Source organism: Theobroma umbraticum, unplaced genomic scaffold, assembly GCF_002168275.2.
Source record: "Theobroma umbraticum cultivar Fairchild unplaced genomic scaffold, ASM216827v3 scaffold_67.0, whole genome shotgun sequence".
Lineage (NCBI taxonomy): Eukaryota > Viridiplantae > Streptophyta > Magnoliopsida > Malvales > Malvaceae > Theobroma > Theobroma umbraticum.
In genome coordinates, this window is record NW_018397262.1 from 2,924,076 (window position 1) to 2,941,280 (window position 17,205).

Here is a 17,205-nt window from a genome sequence, read left to right on the forward strand (position 1 = left end):
GATGTATACTATAGGAATTTCTATCTGATCCTTGGACTTACAAATGTTTTGTTTGTATGTTCAATAACCAATGTTTGCTTAATGTTTAATCAGGTCACAATCACACCATTTTGATGGGTTGTGAGGCAGAAATGTTTTGTGTTGTGCTTCCTTCTTCATGTTGTATTAATATTGTGCTTGTGCTTGATTTAAAAGTAACATGGGTTTCTTTTTGACCTTGCTTTTATTGGAACGTACATGACCTGTTTATCTCAGCATCTTATTTCTATTGTTTCTTGTCAATGCTATGCACTATGTGGAAAATGATATGTAGTTATGGCTTGATTGGACCATTATTTAATTGGATCTCATCAGAATTCCTTTTGTTCAGTCATTAAATTAATTAGATAGATGAGGAGCTCCCCCTTTTTACTTGGGATAGTGTATCAGCAGGATGATATTGATACATCACTTGCTCCTGTCCCCTAGGAGACATCAATGGTTAAAACTTAAAACTTTCAACTTGTAGGTCTCAAATTTGAAATAGGGGAGGGGAGGTTGAGGGATTGTCATTGCACAATTGGGTTGGATACCAGCATCAAGATCTGCTATTTGTTGCTATTCCTTCCTTATCTTGTTTGCTTTGTTTTTCTTCAAATATTTGCTCAATAGGTTTTCTAAATTTTCATCATTGTTCATGTCTTAAACCAACTTTCAATCATGTGGTAACCTTTTTCCTTCCCAATCTTACACGTGCCCCTAACAATTTCATTCACCTGCAGAGACATTTGTCAGAGCAGATGGTGCTTTTATCCCTTTCACTGATGATTTTGACATGTCCACTGTTACTACATCCGTTAAAGGTGTTGGAGAGATCGGTGATGTCAAGGTTATTGATTTGCAGTCTTCAATTGGTAGCATTATTGGTAAGCAAGTTACGAAGGTTGGAAGGAGTTCTGGTTTAACCTCAGGAACTGTATTAGCCTATGCCCTTGAATACAATGATGAGAAAGGCATATGCTTCTTAACTGATTTTCTTGTTGTGGGCGAGAATCAGCAGAGTTTTGACCTTGAAGGGGATAGTGGAAGCCTCATCATAATGAAGGGTGAAAATGGGGAGAAGCCAAGGCCTATAGGAATTATATGGGGTGGAACTGCCAACCGGGGCCGGCTTAAGCTAAAAGTTGGACAGCCACCAGAAAACTGGACTAGTGGGGTTGATCTTGGGCGCCTACTCAACCTCCTTGAGCTTGATATCATCATAACGGAGGAAGGGCTTAGAGGTTTGTTCCTTCCACAAGTATTTTTTTTAGTTTTCCATTACTCTGTATTTCATATCTTATTTCTTCTTCATAGTCCTTGTCAATTTTCAAATGATGCCTTGGTATGGAGAACAATTATAAAAAAGTGCCTTGTTGATGCCATGATTGATCGTTTAACTGTGTTATTTTCATGATCATAAAAATGGTGCAAGTCCTTTAGCTCAAGGACATATTCTTAAAAGGCATTCATGGATAGGCATGCGTCATACAAACTGACTTTGAGACTTGAAAACTTGTTAATAATGTTACCTTCATCGCTTTTCATTTATAGTGGCAGTTCAAGAACAAAGAGCTGCCTCAGCAGCCGCTATTGCCTCCACGGTTGGGGACTCTTCACCTCCCGATGGAGTTCTTCTAAAGGACAAAAGTGAAAACAAATTTGAGGCATTGGCTTTTCAGATTCAGCATATCCCTTTAGAAGTAGATTGCAACAGCCCAGAAGTGAATCCGTCAACAATAAAATCCGAGTTTCATTTGGAAGATGGTATCAACGCTGGTCCTAGTGTAGAGCATCAGTTTATTCCAAGCTTCATTGGACGATCTCCCTTGCATAAAAACTTCTCAGATAAAGCTGTTTCTGAAAATCTTGCTTCATTAAGGAATGGGTGTGATGAAGATTTTTGTGTTTCATTGCATTTGGGTGACAATGAAGCGAAGCGGAGGAGGTCAGAGGCTTCAACCAGCACAGAAGAACCCAAGTGAAACCGTTTAGTAGCTTCAGCTGGGAATCAGTGACCTGCCCTTTGTAGTTGGTATTGCAGCTTTAATCAAGTGAGTGAAGGCTGCAAATTTTATTTGTTAACTTTATCGACTTTACTAGGTCAAGTTAACCTCAGTATTTAATATAGTGCAGAATCCTTTTCTTGCTTGTGAAAGTTTAGTGTTTATTTTTGTTTCCCCCTTTTAAAGGCTTGAAATTGGAAGGCTTTCAGATACACTATGCGCACACACACACAGAGGCAAAAGTTCATTGCTTCTAAAAGCAATGTTTCCCTTTGTTAAGCACTTGAATACTGTCTATATGGGGATGGGGTTTAGGTTATAATCTTTAAAATCGAATCAAAATTAATTGAGTTATAATAAAAAATAATCGAAAATGATTTATCTCCATGGTATCAATTTGTTTGTATTTTTAGGTATATTTTTAAAATATTAATATTATTTTAATTTTTCTCGTATGATATCTTATGAGTTTTTTTTTTTCAAGTACCGTACATGGACCTTTTTGTTCCAATCAACAGGTAACTTTTATTTCTCTAAGGGGTTTAGGATGTTAATTTTTCTTAATAAAATTATCAAAATACTCTTAATCTAAATTTAGTTTGTTTATTCTCACTCAATAGTATTTTTATAACTATATGTGTACTTAACATGTGAAAAACCCAAAACTCAAAAATGTTAATTTAGGTTTAAATTGATCTTATAAAAACCTCAAAGACTTGTAACTTGAATTGAAAATTTAAAATAATAACTAAATATTAATTTAACTTGAATAATTTGATTACCATCTCTAGAATTATTTAAAAAGCTCACAGTTTGTTTTGTAAAATAAAATAGACAGAAATAGATGAAAATGCTCGATTTTCTCATTTAATCATAGGTCTACATGGCCTATAACATTTGTATAAAAATATTTTAGCTTTTGTAATTTATCAAATTAATGGATTTGGTCTTTATATAATAATTTATAAAAATTAAGTCTTTATATTTTTTAAAATTGATAATGTTATCCTAATCGTTAACAGTACTAAAATTTTTTTATTAATCTATATTGATACGGAAATTTTTTAACTAATGTGACGTTGAATATGATGATAGATTTTTTATTTATTTCAAAATATTTTTTTATTGTTTTAAATTCTAGAGCACAAAATTCAATTCTTTTCAGTCGTATAATGTTTTTTTCTTAAATCCCATAAATCTATTTGCATTTTTAATATGTTTCTTTTCAATTTTGTTTAAAACTATTAGCTCATATCGGATAATTTTATGTCTATACTTATAATGATTTTTAAAGAAAAATATCTTGAAGTGAATTTGTTTTGAATTATTAGGTTTAAATTATGCTAAAAATTTAAACGAAAGAGAGAAGTTCTTGATTATTTTTATTTTATTTATAGACATGCAAATCTTCTACAATTCCTCCATTTGATTCCTTGTCCCAAGATATTACTTAAAATGGTTTTTGATAAATTTCATGTCAGTGCTTGACACATCATATCGATACTATTATCGCATCATTCGTGAAATATTATTTCATCATTATCATGTTATTAGATTCAACGTCACATTAGTAAGAAAATGTCATTTCAACATAATCAAATATCATATCAATATAAATAACAAAATTTTTTTTAACATATTGGACTGAAATTATCAATTTTGAAAAGTATAAAGTTTTAATTTTTATAAATTATTATAAAGGGCTTAAATTCATCACTTTTTGATAAGAGTATAGGAATTAATTACATAATTTGATTAAATCTTTTTTATTATTCGTAATAATAAAAGTCTGGACTTGCAGACCAGGTCTGAGCTATCCCTCCAAAGCCCAGACCTAAATGAGGCTTGGCCCAAGGCCCATGAATGCTAACAAAATTGCCCTTTTCCCCTCACGAAATTCCCTCTTCCTTTTCCCTCTCTTGTTGCTCACTGTCACATCTTTAACCTTTTCACCTTTCAGTTTACTGCCTCGCAAGGCGTTTCGCTCGATCAAAGGCAAGTTGAATTTGTTTCTTTTGTTTTTATGGGTCGATGTCTATTTCTTTATGTTAGTTCTTTTGATTTCTTGAACTGGGTTTGGTTTTCTAATTATAAACAATTCAAAATTTAAAGCAAGTTTACAATTATTTTTTTTAGTGTGTGTGTGCCCTGTTCTTTCTTATTGAATTGCAAATTGTTCATGATTTTTGGTAGAATAGATTGCGTGATTTATTCCAAGTTTGATCATAGTTTTACCATATATAAATAGGTTCTAAAAAATGGGTTCCTAAATTCATTATGAAATTCATCCTACAATTGTATGAAACCCAGCTTGGATAACGGTAGTTGCAATAGCGTAAATCTATCTTAATTCAGTTTCCAATTATAGTCTACTTCGAATTTTCAAATTAGTGAAAGTAAGTTTCTGTTCTTTTATTTCATATTTTGACGTCTGTGAAATAAATAAAATTTTACTGTCGTCTGTTAGAGGATACCTTGACTGTTTTTGTTTCTTTGACTTACTGGTAGGAACTAAAACTGAGTCAATAACTGATGAGTTTCATCGGGTTTGGGAACTTGTTATTTGCGCTTTGTCAAATCGGTGTGCCTGTTCACTCTCGAAGATAGTTGCTGCAACACTCCTCTAGGACCTTTAATCTGCGAAGTTTTTTCTTATGTAATCGGGAATAACATGGTATGCATCCTTTGATTTTTATATTTGGTCTTCTTCCTTTGTGCATCTTTCATATCAATAGTCGATGTTTTCAATTGTTTACTGTTGCCAATTGCCAACCATCTGAAATAACTTTTCATGTTCTTGTTTTCAGTGATGCCCTAAATTTCTTTATAGTCTAAACGTTTAGTGTTATAGCTGTTAAAGTCTTATTTTTTATTTCATGCAGGGCAGATGATACTTAATGCCTTAAGGACTTGGACTGATGCCACTTTCAATTGGTACTGTCAAGAGATCGTAACTATTAGTTAAAACTTAGATAGCCGGTACATTGAAAGAATTTAATGGCAGGCAATGGCCTGCCATCTCTGGGTCGTGTAAAGCTTACTGATCTCATACCCTCTGAAGGCCTTCCTTCAGATTCATACAAGCTATCAGTTTCTACTTTGTCACAGTCATTTGCTCAATATTCTGCTGCCATCATTCAGTTTCCAGCTAGTGATGGAGCTCTTTTAAGATCTGGTTTAGATTCTGCTCGCCTTTACTTCCAACAAAGGGCGGCATACCCATCTGCAGATATGATTCACACTAATGATTCTCGTGAGTGGTGTAAAACGTCTGGTTACTATGCTGATCCCCAACTATGGCAGGAAACTTATGATTACAGACCCGGCTTAACTCCTACAGAGCCAAGCAATGGAATGGAGTTTCCTCCAGGTGGGTTGCCTGACATATTTGCCTTGCTTGGTAAGGCAGCTCGAGATATACTGGATGCCATCAGCTATTACTTGAACTTGCGCAGCTCTCCCTTTACTGAAATACTTGATAATGTACCCTTGAGAAGCCGGGAAATTTCTTCTTCTGTATTGTCTGTGTGCTGTATGGCAAGGCTTCTTTTCAGGGGGCGCAACACCCCAATCTGACAGCGCAGGATGATGGCCAATTGATCATGTACCCTGACCATGAGCACCAGGTTGATAAATGCTTAATAGCTGTTGTAAAGTCAGATAGGACTGGTTTGCATGTAAGAGATTTTCATGGTCGGTGGATTCTTGTAGATGGGGACCTGGGTCCTCAAGAAGCTGTTGTTTATCCTGGACTTGCACTTTATCAAGCAACTGCAGGTTATGTCAATCCTGCACTGCATAGGACAGAGATAATAATATGCCGGTAACCTGTATGGGCGATGCTCCTTGGCTTTCAAACTCATGCCCAAATCTATGACCAGTCTCAGTTGCTCAGAGATGAAGGCAGCTGGTCATGGAGTTGAAGCTCAGTTCCAGCTTCCAGTACCAGTGGATGACTTCATGCAAAGATCTCACCCAACAGATCATCTCTTTAATAGAAACACATTCCAGAGTTTCAATTTCCCCACAGCCCAAGATGGTAGGCAGTATTTTTTAACTACACATCTAGCATTTTCTTATATTTGTTTTGGCCCCAGGAAATAAATGAATGACAGGAAAAAATATAGTCGGTGGTTTGGAGCTCCGGCTTAAGCGGTTGATTCTTGTTGAACAATTAGCTTGGTGAACTTACAGTATTATGTTGTTGCCATCCTGAATGATTCTGCTTGTTTTTTCTTCTCATCAGATTCTAATTGTGAAATTTTCTTTGATCCTTTTTTCCCACTCCAACTCATTGGAAGACTGTTATGATATTTGTTAGTTAGCAAGTGGTTTACAGATATCTTAAGATTGGATCAAAATGCTTAAGCTGCTTATTCTTTAAATGTGTTTATGACTTGTATCATAGGCTTTGTCATTAGGAGGCAGGCCATTTGCTTTCACTGAAGCTTTTGCGTACTCAATACTTGAAAATTTGAAATGCATAATAGGAAAAAATTTTTCAACATTGTCTGACTTGTTCTTCAAGTGTAGAGCAATATTAATTGTGTCAAGAAATGTGTGGAATGTTAGTGACAAGATTGTCTTTAGCTAGTTCCATGTTAGTTGGACAAACCTGCGTTGGGATTATTGTTGAATTAACATTTTTACTCCAAAGTAATAAAAAAGAAAGAAAGAAAGGGATATCAACTTTTTAATCTAAACAATGATTTTCTTCTGTTTGGTTTGTTGAATCATCTTGATGGGAATTATCCTTGTTATTTCTCTGTTGAAGTAGCTTTATTGAGAAGTTCTTAACAGCAGGTCCTTGGATCAATGAAATGCTGGTACAGGATCTATGAAGCCCTTGATGAGAAGGAGGAAGAATAATACAAGATGCAAACCTCTGCCTCCTTCCAAAAGGTTAAGGCTTGAGGCCCAAAGAGTGCTTAAGGAACGAGTTCAGGAAATTGCAGATAAGAAGGGCATCAAACTAAGGTTTTGTAACCTAAAAGAGTGTGAGAATCACATTCATGCACTAGATAGCCCTTGTGCCAATATTAGAATGGAGATTGGGTGGCCACATGGAGTGCCATTTGTTCATCCCCATGATCTACCTAATAAGGCCAAGATTGGTTTTCTTGAAGCATATGAACCTGGTTGGACAGCAACTCATGATATAGAATTGAGCCTGACGGAACCTGGACAGGCCAGTCAACAGTCAGCAAACTGTAACTGTAAATCTCTTGTTCATTTTCTTTCTTGTACAAGCATTGACAAATGCAATTTATTTTCATGTTCTTACCAGTAATCACACACTCAACACTTAACACTGAAAAATTTACTGGATTATCCAGAGTATTTTGAATGAACTGATGAATGGAAAATATTTTGCACTGACTATGAATTTATTTAGCACAGAGCCATCAAGAGTTAAGAGCATTGGATGCTGCACTTAAATGGGTTACGTTGATTCCCCAATTAATTTGAAGTATTGTTTTTTTCCTTGACCCCTTCTTATGGCAATCTTTTTATTCATTTGTTTTTGTTTGAACCCAAATATCATTGAACCATGCTTATGGACTATAAAGCTTTTATCTCATGGAAGTAGTGGCATTGTTGGCTGATTTTGTTCGGGGGATTTTTTTCATCACTCACAGTGCATGATGATGCAATGTGTTGCAAGCATAATTTGTATAGTAAAATGCACTAGTAATCATTGGTTTCTATTTCGTTAATGTCAAACCCCATTACATGGAGATTACCAATCAAATAATTGTTTCTTCGAATATTTTCTAGCACCTTTTCCCCATTATTTTTTTTCACATCTTAAAAACAAAGTGAACTTTATTCATTCTCTTCCGCTTTTCCCCTCACTGGTCTTTTGACTTCTGAATGCTATTAACAGAGTGAATTTTACATTTTGTCTGCAGGAATGACTATGCAGTTTCCTATGTGCAATTATCCTCAATTGGCTTGTTACCGATTGGTTTGCCAGATCTCAACTCGGTGGTTTTTGTCCTCATTATTCTACCTTCCGTCCAGGTTATGAGCTGCTCTACTGAAATCCTGTATGTTCCTGAATTGATTTGTAATTCACTGGCCAATTCTCACAGAAGGCATATGTTACTACACATGTCTGCAAATGAATGAACATTGTCTGCAAAAATCACTTGGAGTTCTAATGCAACCATCATCATGAACATGAGTTGTTTTGCCGAAATCCCAGTCCTTCATGAACTGAACTGGATTTCACTGTTCAATTACCAAACAAGGCATCATTATTCATGTCTGTAAACGAATCAATACATTGTCTGTAAATAGGCAGTTTTAGGAATATTCACTCTTTGGCCTTAAGGTTCTTTCTTGGCCATTTCATTTTGGTGTTTTAAGTTCTCTCCAAGTTCCAGGTATCATTTTATAGTGAAGAAATGGAGGAATAACAAGGATCATCTCAGTTTGATGACTTGCAGGAAGGTTGGTGATTTATTTCTGCACTATACTGGGAGTTGGTGCAATTCTTAGAGATGGAAATCTGCTTCAGTCATGGAAGGTGTTAATCATATAACTAAAGTATTGGTTGTTAGAATTTAGGAGAGAATGGAACCGGTGACTTAGCATTTTGGTCAAGGAATATCCTTTTCTTTTATTTCAAAAATTATTTAAAAAAGTCCTATGGTATACTCTTGTGCTATGCTGCCCCAATCAGTTGGTTGTGGAGTCTCTATTCCACCCATATAAATCATGATCTTGTAATTAACATTTCTACTCTGCTCTTGGACAAGTTTCTTTCTCTGCTATGAATGTACTTAAATTAGCCTCTTTTATATGACATCCGCCAGTTTTGAAAGTGCATCTGATTGCTGGGCAGATAATTATATATGTCAAGAACTGGGCACTTTGAACTTTGTGGACACTGCTTGGGGGTTTTCCATGCACCAATTCATCTGAATGGGGATTAAGGACTTGGCATTGGTTGAGGATACAGGTCCACTTGATTGCTTTTCAATACATCTTGAATCATTTTTATTTATGTGGAATTAATGATCTCAACCTGTCAGTTTTTGATACAGTTGTTGGGGGATGAAGCAGCCTTTGCATATTCATCTCTGATATTGTTTGGTGCATGGAGCAAAGTGCTTGGTTATAACAAATGAAACTTCATTAGTCTTTTAACATTCTCCAATTGCTCTCTACTTGGAAGGTCCCGCTTGGAGAAAAGACCGCATATATTCAATGCATGGATTTTGGTTGGCATGTACATATTTGTTTGATTGTAAATGGCCAGCATAGCAATGTCAAGCTAAATATGGATGAGATTTTACTTTGAAGAAAGGCGCCAGTTCCTCCTTCCTCAGATCCCCAAAGATCTGAAAACGCTTGTTTGACATTCATCAATGGAAACTTAAGTGGGATGTGCCTCGAGAGCCTAATGATTCCGATATTAACTCAAACTTTAGCCTCTGGACTATAACTCAAACTTAAAGAGTTATGCACCACAAGACACACAAAGAAAGCAATGAGAATCTGTGTTAGAACTCATCAAGCGTCACGGCATAACTGCCTGCTGCTATTATATTTACAAGCCCTATTAAGCAAATAATTAAGGGCATCATCCGGGAAAATACAAGCACAACATATAATAGTGCTGATGCCAACTGCTCCATGTGATTAGTGAATGATAAGTACCAGTGATGGAACTGCGCCCCCTGTAGTTCCTGATCCAGCCTCCCTGCAAGGATTGAGGTGATGTGCGTGTAGTGCTAACTGAACCTGGAGGAGATAAACACCTCCAACAATGGAGTTCTGTCTGCCAGTGCTTTTGGTTCCTTCAGAATTAGTCACTTTCAACTGCGAAATGGTTGTTGGTTTTCAGAAGGCAGCTCAATTAGTGTCGCATTACCATAAAACTCTTCCAAATTGTAAAAAGCTCGTTGTTGAGGAAGGAATATGTGAATAACCACATCACCTGGAATCAAGACAGGAAGAAACATTTCAAATGTCAACGATTACAATATTAGCTTGATTGGATTGGCATGACATTTCATCTCTAAGTTGCAATTCGCCTTATGTTCATAATCATATGCCAATTTACAATAAAAATAAATGCGCCAAAGGATTGTCACAATAGATTACTTACCAAAGTCTAAAAGTGTCCAAGAGTTTGGTTTTGTATCTCCAGATGGAATTTTTCCGTACTTCTTCTCAGCCAAATCTCTTATTTTAGATCTACATTGCAACTTCGAAGAAAAGCAATAAGTTCAAGAACTGCTGCAATGCATACTATAAACAATGTCCACAAAGGGACAACAAAACATGTCAGAGTTGAAGTGCATACCCAATAGCATCAATCTGAGGGCGAGAAAATGCCGTGGCAATGATGAAAAACCGAGTCCAATACACAAGAGGCTTCACAAAGAGGACCCTTATATCTGCAGCCTTCACGTCACTTGCCACCTTGGCCATTGCCACAGCAACTACAGTTATAGCAGGAATCCATGAGCTGATGCAAGCTTAAACCAAAGCTACTCAACTTTATGCTACAGAGGGCATATGGTTTTATTTTACCTTCTTGTAAGTAATTTATAAAGATTTTGCACATGTTTTTTTTTTTTTTTTGAAAGATGAGTTTTGCACATGTTAATACCTTGATTACCAAAAAATTTAATACCTAAACAAAAGTTTGTCTTAATCACCATTTACTGCTAATAACATGTTAATGCCTTGAATGTAGGACCAAACAGAATCATGTGAAGATTCTTCATAAATAAAATGGCAAGTGTGGCATTTTTATAAGTAAATGGCTTCTTTCCCATGCCTGCATGTCATATCTGAATTTCTTCAAAAGAAGAAAACTCATCTGGGAGAAGGGAAATTTCAAGAGGGTCCTTTATTTTTCAGCCTTTAGTTTGCAGGTGAGAGATGAGTGAGGAGCAGTAACTCCATACAACGAAGTGGAAGCTTGAGCGCATGATAGCAATATGGTTTACGAGATGTAAGGCTAAGGCACTTGGAGGAATTGCACTAATCTGGATGCACAAGAGTATCATGCATGTCAAGGTACAAGCAAATTTTAGCTATTTGAGACAGTATCAGGGCCTGCATAATGAATTGTATAAAGCAATTTCTTTATATAAACCTTCACAGGATCACATAATTTCCTTCTTAATTTCTCAATAATTTACAAGCAACCTAAAACTGAAACTAAAGGAAGAAAATCATGCTTCCCTTTGGATTTATCCAATGCAAAATAGTTGGCAGTCATAGCCACAGGGGAAACTTAAAGACTTCCATTTTTAAGGCATACCAGACATCAGATAAAGCCAGACTTGGTGAGTCAATGTCAAAACTAAAAGGCATTACAGTGGCCATTTATCACAAGTTATAAGCCATGATAAAGTTGGCAGCAGTAAAATCTCCCTCTCAACCTACACCTAAGGCTAAAAGATTATAGGGCCTTTAATTTAAAGGGCAGGTGGGTCAAGAAATGAGGAATTTCGATGGAACCATCTTTATTAGTTACAAAGACAGGCAGTAGACACCAGATATACAAAAACAAAGTCAAAACATACAACTAAAGGCAAGCCAGTGGAGGCAGAGCAATCCTCATTTTACAATGACTACAATATACAAGTACAAAGGCAATTATTCATTACGGGACATGACCGTCAAGCATGGAATTTATCATCTTTGAGGACTAAGTTGATATCAATCTAATTATAAAATAAAGCCTAAAATAGCAGTTGAAAGTGTTAACATCATATAGATCTCTACTGCTTATAAGTGCCCGGCTTCTAGTTAACTGTCAGATGAACTTACATGATAAGCTGTCAGCATCATCATCAAGCTCAGCGCTTGGAGACTTTTGGTCATTCTTCCTGAGTACTACTTTTCCATACTTTTTCAGCAAATCATCGAGAATCTCATCAGTGTCTTCATTTGCATTCTGCAAAAGTTATCAGTATGTTAAGACGCTGCATTTAAGGAACCAAAAGAACTTGGTTTCAGGATGTCTGCCCATACAGAGGAGATATCACCTTAGGATTACATAAACATGTCCACAAGATACAAGCCATTAGCAGCAACTCAATCAATGAGTGACAAAATTATTGTATCCAAACGTTTTGCCTTTTTTAGTTCTAAAAGCAAAAAGCAAGTAGCAAAAGTAAGCTTAACTTCTTGCTTTAGTATACAACTAGGAGAAATCACCAACACACAGTCAAATCTCCTCATATCCTCAAAATTCACTTGAACAATACAAAATTTAAAACTTAAATTTCCAAGATAGAAGCTTTAAAACTGTAACATAAGCTTGCGACATGCTTACTTTTCAGTACTATGATTTTTACACTATTTGTCAAAAGTTACCAAAAGGAGAAATAGGATGATACCGAGAGAAAGGAATCGTCAGCTTCTTTGCCATAAGCATGAAATGGAGGCAGCAACCCTCCTCTTGGGTTGAAATTCAAGGTTTTGGTTCTGTAGCTTAGCAAATGGAGCTCATTAAGGCAAAACCATCCAAAATTCTTTCTGGGTTTTTGAAAGAGCTTCGATTCGTGAGGTTCCCACCGCCGGAGCTGGCCGGAGAGCATATTGCCGCCGATGGATAGAGTCGCTGTTGACACTGCCATTTTTGTGTTTCTCTGTTTCTGATAAGAGTGAGAGGGAATCGTAAAGATATTCTTTAAGCGGGTCAATTTCAAGTGTACACGTAAGATATTAGACATTGTATATGTTTTCTAAGGATTGAAATTTTTAGTTTTTTTCAATAAATAGTTAGATATTTTCAATTAAATTTTAAATTTAAATAAAACATGAAATCAAATTATTAGATTACTGGTATATGTCTTTGAGCCGATTGGATTAGTTAAAAAATATAAATTGCCATTTTAATGTATACTTAATCACATAACTATACGTGATATATATTTTTATTCATGTTAGTACAATAATAAAGAGTTATTAAGTACTAATTAGATGAAATTCATGCATCATAAAAGTCTTGCAAGAGAATTGTAAAATTGTTACAATTATGAGATCAATATGCATTAAAGCCATGTTCCTAAGATTGTTCTTGATCATTATATTGTCAAGACTAAGTATTAATAATGCTCAAAGACTAGGACATTGTAAGCCTCCGTACTTAAGAAGTAAACAATCAATCTCACGTATTGAAGTATATGGGATGTTTGAAGATAATATATAGGTGTTTGTTAAAGAACAAGTTCACTGAACATGTTATAATTATGAGATCACTATACATCAAAACCATATTCTTAAAATTGTTTTTAGTCATTATATTATTAAAACAGGGTATTAACAATACTTAAAGACTAGTACATGTTAAGTCTACTTACTTGGAAAGTAAGTAATCGATCTCATTGATTGAAATATATGGAATTCTTTAGAATAACATGTAGGTGCTTGTTAAAGAATAAGTTCACTGAACATGACCCACTATGAGAACTGCATTTGGTATTTTACTCAAGTGTATATGAAATATGTTCTCATATGATAATCGTGTAACTAGTTATTGAACTTGAGATACCAAGTCATCTTGTATGGAGAATAATGTATTTTGATTTCTATCTTACGATTTTGAGGCAACCAGCTAGCTAAATAGGGTGTTTTTAGGTATACCATGAAGCATGCCAAAATAAATGAGTGGTCAAGAGAGGATTCATTACTTCAAGTGATATGAAGGGATGTATCTCACTTATTCCCAATTCTTGATTAACTTGTATAGAGTCTTTAGCCAAAGTATGATGAATTTGAGGAAAGTTAGTTTCCTAAATTCATAAAATTAGTCATGAATTATGAAAACTAATATAAAATGTTATAAGTGGATACTGAGTTATGCTTTATGACATATTCGAGATATTTAATCAAAGGATCGTATTACATTGAGCAGCTTATCATTGAAAGGCTTTGTGAAATTTTTTAATTGACTCTTTAATATTTAGATGGTCATAATATATTATTAAATACTACTCATGATCTATAAATATAAATCAATTCTCAAATTAATATTTGATTGGGATTTATATTTATTGTCAACATATTAGAAACCTAATGAGTCACATACATTAAGTGACGTGATTGAGATTAATAAGAATAATCAATTAAGTTGTACTTAATTAGAATAAACTAAAATAAAGTGAGAAATTAATTAAGTTCACAAAGACTTAATTGAATAAAAAAAACAATTGTTGTATCTAAGGTTACAACTTAGTTTGGTTATATAAATATGTTATGTTAGCAAACTAAAACTTTAAGCCTCTAGCCATTTCTCTCAGCCGTTTCGTAAAATAAAAAAAAATAGTTTTCTTTGTCTAAAAAAATAAGATTTGGTAAGAATTTTTGATATTTTTATTTAAAAATAAAACTTACTAACATAAGTAAAATCCTACCTTTGAGAAGGTCTTATTTTCTATCATTGTGTGGATTACTATTATAGGCTAAATACTTGGATGGCTAGAGATTTGAGAAATTTTAAAGGTGAAAAAGTAAAGATTTTATTGCAGGATTTTAGACCATTTTATTCTCCTGTCAAGGTTTCTTGCTTTATTACAAACGTTTTTGATTCAATTAGCTCTTGATTATGATATCTACAGTAAGGTATGTAACTTTTAAACTTATGAATGTTAATAATTAAGTTAAAAATTACATGAAAAATACAAACATTGATTTTGCAAAATTCGTCTGTTTCTCCGATTAAATGCTAGTTTATTATTCTGCTGCATTATATTTTTACTTTCGTAATTATTTTCATGTTCGAGCATGAGGTCAAATTCTAACAATAAATTAAATATAAATTATATCAAAAGATATAAAAGGGTATATGTGTGTGTGTACATATATATATTATATAAAAGAAAAGATTTATTCATATAAGTGTAAAACTAATTAAGTTTTACGTTAATTCCTATCATTTTATACTATTTATATTTTATTAATGCAACTATTAGATTTCATACTTCATACACGTAGAATCATGCATTATAAACTTAATTTAATTGCAAATGTATTATTATTTGTTTGATATATATATAATTTCATTTGTTAAATATTTATTTCAAAAATAATGTTTTGATTGATATGGATATTAAAATGATTTAAAACTTTATGTGCATGAGAAGAATGAAAAGTTGTTAAATGTAATGGTTGATTTGTTAAAATATTAATTATACATTAAATTATAGTAAATAGGTCTCTTCTCTCTCTCTCTCTCTCTCTATATATATATATATATATTATATTATATTATATTGTAGTATATTATATTTAGTATGTTTTCTTAATTGAATTTAAAAAAGCAATAATTTAGTAGATTAGGTAATTTCGAGTTTGTTTAGGTAAAATGTGGTTTTCTTTCAAGATTAAGATCACCATATTACGACAATAATCCTATTATTGGTATTATAAGATCACCATAGTTAGTATTATATTATTTAGTATCATTAATTATTGGAATTAGACATATTAAAATCAAACATCATTTTATTAAAAAAATAAAAAAGATAATCATGTTTTAAAAGTCAATTATTTATTAATTTTAATATTCTCTATAAACATAATAATTTGTGAAAATATTAATATTATATTTCTTATAATAAGTTAATAATGGTAAATATTTATTGTTGGCAAATTAACTTTTAATTTTTTAATGAGAAGGAAAAAATATTTGAATGGAAAAATGAATGCAATTTATCAAAATAATAATAAATTTGCTACCAAAACAAAAATTATATACATAACAAAAGAAAAAAAGAGAGAAAAAAGATCTAATATCATTTGAGTTGATTTACAAAGAAGATTGCAAGAGTTCAATTTTTTGTGTAAAAATTATTTTTATTTTATTAAGAAGTAAGTTAATTGATTTTACAAATCACCACATTTTCGTAAAAAAATGTTTTTCTTTTTTTTTTGAAAGGCAAAGTAAATACGATTATATTCATAAGCTGAACAAGGGTGTGAGTCACTATACAAAATGAAGCACCGCAACATGACGACATTTAAAAACACAAGGGCCGCGGCAATCAACCACTTGACGATGTATCAAGAAAGGTTGATCAAACAAAAGCAAGCAAAATGAACCCTATACCAAACAACTAAGTCAGCTCATCTCCTATACATGATGCTCACTTAAGGTCAACAAACCAAAAGAATTTAAAACAAGGGAGGGGTTTCAATATCAGATCATCAAAACGTCAAAGCAATCTGCAGACTACACCTACGGCTTCCCATTAGTGAGCATCAGCATTTCATTACCACTTACTTCATCGGAGTTAATCCATAGGAATTCCTATGTTTGTTGCACACCTCCTTTAGCAAGCTGGTCAACAGCATCATTAGCAAACCTTGGCACATGTCGTACCTACCAAGATAGAGTTTTCTCAAGTGTTTTGATGATTAGGATAATGTAATGTTGAAGTTTCAATGGAACCTTGTTAGGACGTTGAATCCAAGCCATTACATTTGTAGAATCACATTCAAGGATGAGATGGTGTGATCGGGACCATTTAGACGCTGCAAAAAGAAGAACAGCCTCTCTGGCAACAAGAACTTTCGCAATATTAGAGTCAGCATGTCCAATACATTTGGACAAAATGAGAAGAGTCACCATTGACATTCCTCATGATACCACCAATTTCAGTTGCACCAGGATTTCCTTGGGAGGCACCATTAGTGTTGAGCTTAAGAAAATCGACTTGAGGTTTTTCCCATTTTTTTTTTGAAAGTTCAATTATATTAAAGGTCTAAAAGAACCTTAGTTTTCCAACAAAGAGATTTTGTAAGGCATACCCCTTACAAAAGAACATTGAGGTATGCCATAACAAAATCACACAAGTATCAACCTCTATACATAAGCTAACAAAACCCCCTCTACAAACTCATTCCCCACACAAAACCAACCCCTATAGAAAAAAAGGAATAGAACTTAGGAAATACAATGTGAACTTTCACTCTCCAAGACTATTCCTAGAAATTGGCAAACACAAAAATATCCTTTCGAAAAAAAAAAGAGAGGTTGCAGTAGGAATCAATAGGTAATTTAACTACTTCTTCCTTCAATTGTGACAGAACCCTTATGCTCATCTCCCCAAACCATTAACAACTTTATTTCTCTCCCTATACTAGATTTTGCGAGAATATTAGCTTATTCGTTTACCCCCTCAATGTGTGTTTGACTTCTCATTTT

The 17,205-nt window shown here is 33.8% G+C and overlaps 3 protein-coding genes across 3 annotated transcripts in view; 2 read left to right on the forward strand and 1 right to left on the reverse strand.

Moving 5' to 3' along the window:
- LOC110419631 (protein NARROW LEAF 1-like) overlaps positions 1-2,169 on the forward strand; it is an 11,085-nt gene extending 8,916 nt beyond the window's left edge. The window contains exons 5-6 of the mRNA XM_021432724.2: positions 747-1,262; positions 1,573-2,169. Of these exons, the coding sequence (XP_021288399.1) occupies positions 747-1,262; positions 1,573-2,003 (947 nt within the window). The 3' untranslated portion in view covers positions 2,004-2,169. The remainder of the gene's footprint in view (positions 1-746; positions 1,263-1,572) is intronic.
- Positions 2,170-3,936: 1,767 nt separating this feature from the next.
- Positions 3,937-8,830, forward strand: LOC110419079 (2-oxoglutarate (2OG) and Fe(II)-dependent oxygenase superfamily protein). The gene is given in 8 exon segments (XM_021431959.2): positions 3,937-4,019; positions 4,533-4,698; positions 4,907-5,556; positions 5,559-5,838; positions 5,840-6,063; positions 6,857-7,240; positions 7,420-7,494; positions 7,937-8,830. Coding segments are annotated over 5 exon segments (1,497 nt in total). The 5' UTR covers positions 3,937-4,019; positions 4,533-4,698; positions 4,907-5,021; the 3' UTR covers position 7,494; positions 7,937-8,830.
- Positions 8,831-8,874: 44 nt separating this feature from the next.
- On the reverse strand, positions 8,875-12,705 carry LOC110419080 (Lojap-related protein). Its single transcript, XM_021431960.2, has 5 exons — positions 12,395-12,705; positions 11,823-11,949; positions 10,342-10,480; positions 10,144-10,232; positions 8,875-9,972 (listed from the first exon to the last, which is right to left on the reverse strand). Exons 1-5 carry the CDS (start codon positions 12,632-12,634, stop codon positions 9,851-9,853), a joined length of 717 nt encoding a protein of 238 aa, XP_021287635.1. The 5' UTR covers positions 12,635-12,705; the 3' UTR covers positions 8,875-9,850.
- Positions 12,706-17,205: the final 4,500 nt, after the last annotated feature.

Excerpts from the sequence above, each read along its gene's own strand:
- LOC110419080 (XM_021431960.2), bottom strand. The coding sequence starts at position 12,634 with ATGGCAGTGTCAACAGCGACTCTATCCATCGGCGGCAATATGCTCTCC. Across the intron at positions 10,481-11,822 it reads TGATGCTGACAGCTTATCAT|TTGCTGTGGCAATGGCCAAG; the intron begins GTAAGTTCATCT and ends CTATAACTGTAG. Across the intron at positions 9,973-10,143 it reads TTGGACACTTTTAGACTTTG|GTGATGTGGTTATTCACATA; the intron begins GTAAGTAATCTA and ends TCTTGATTCCAG.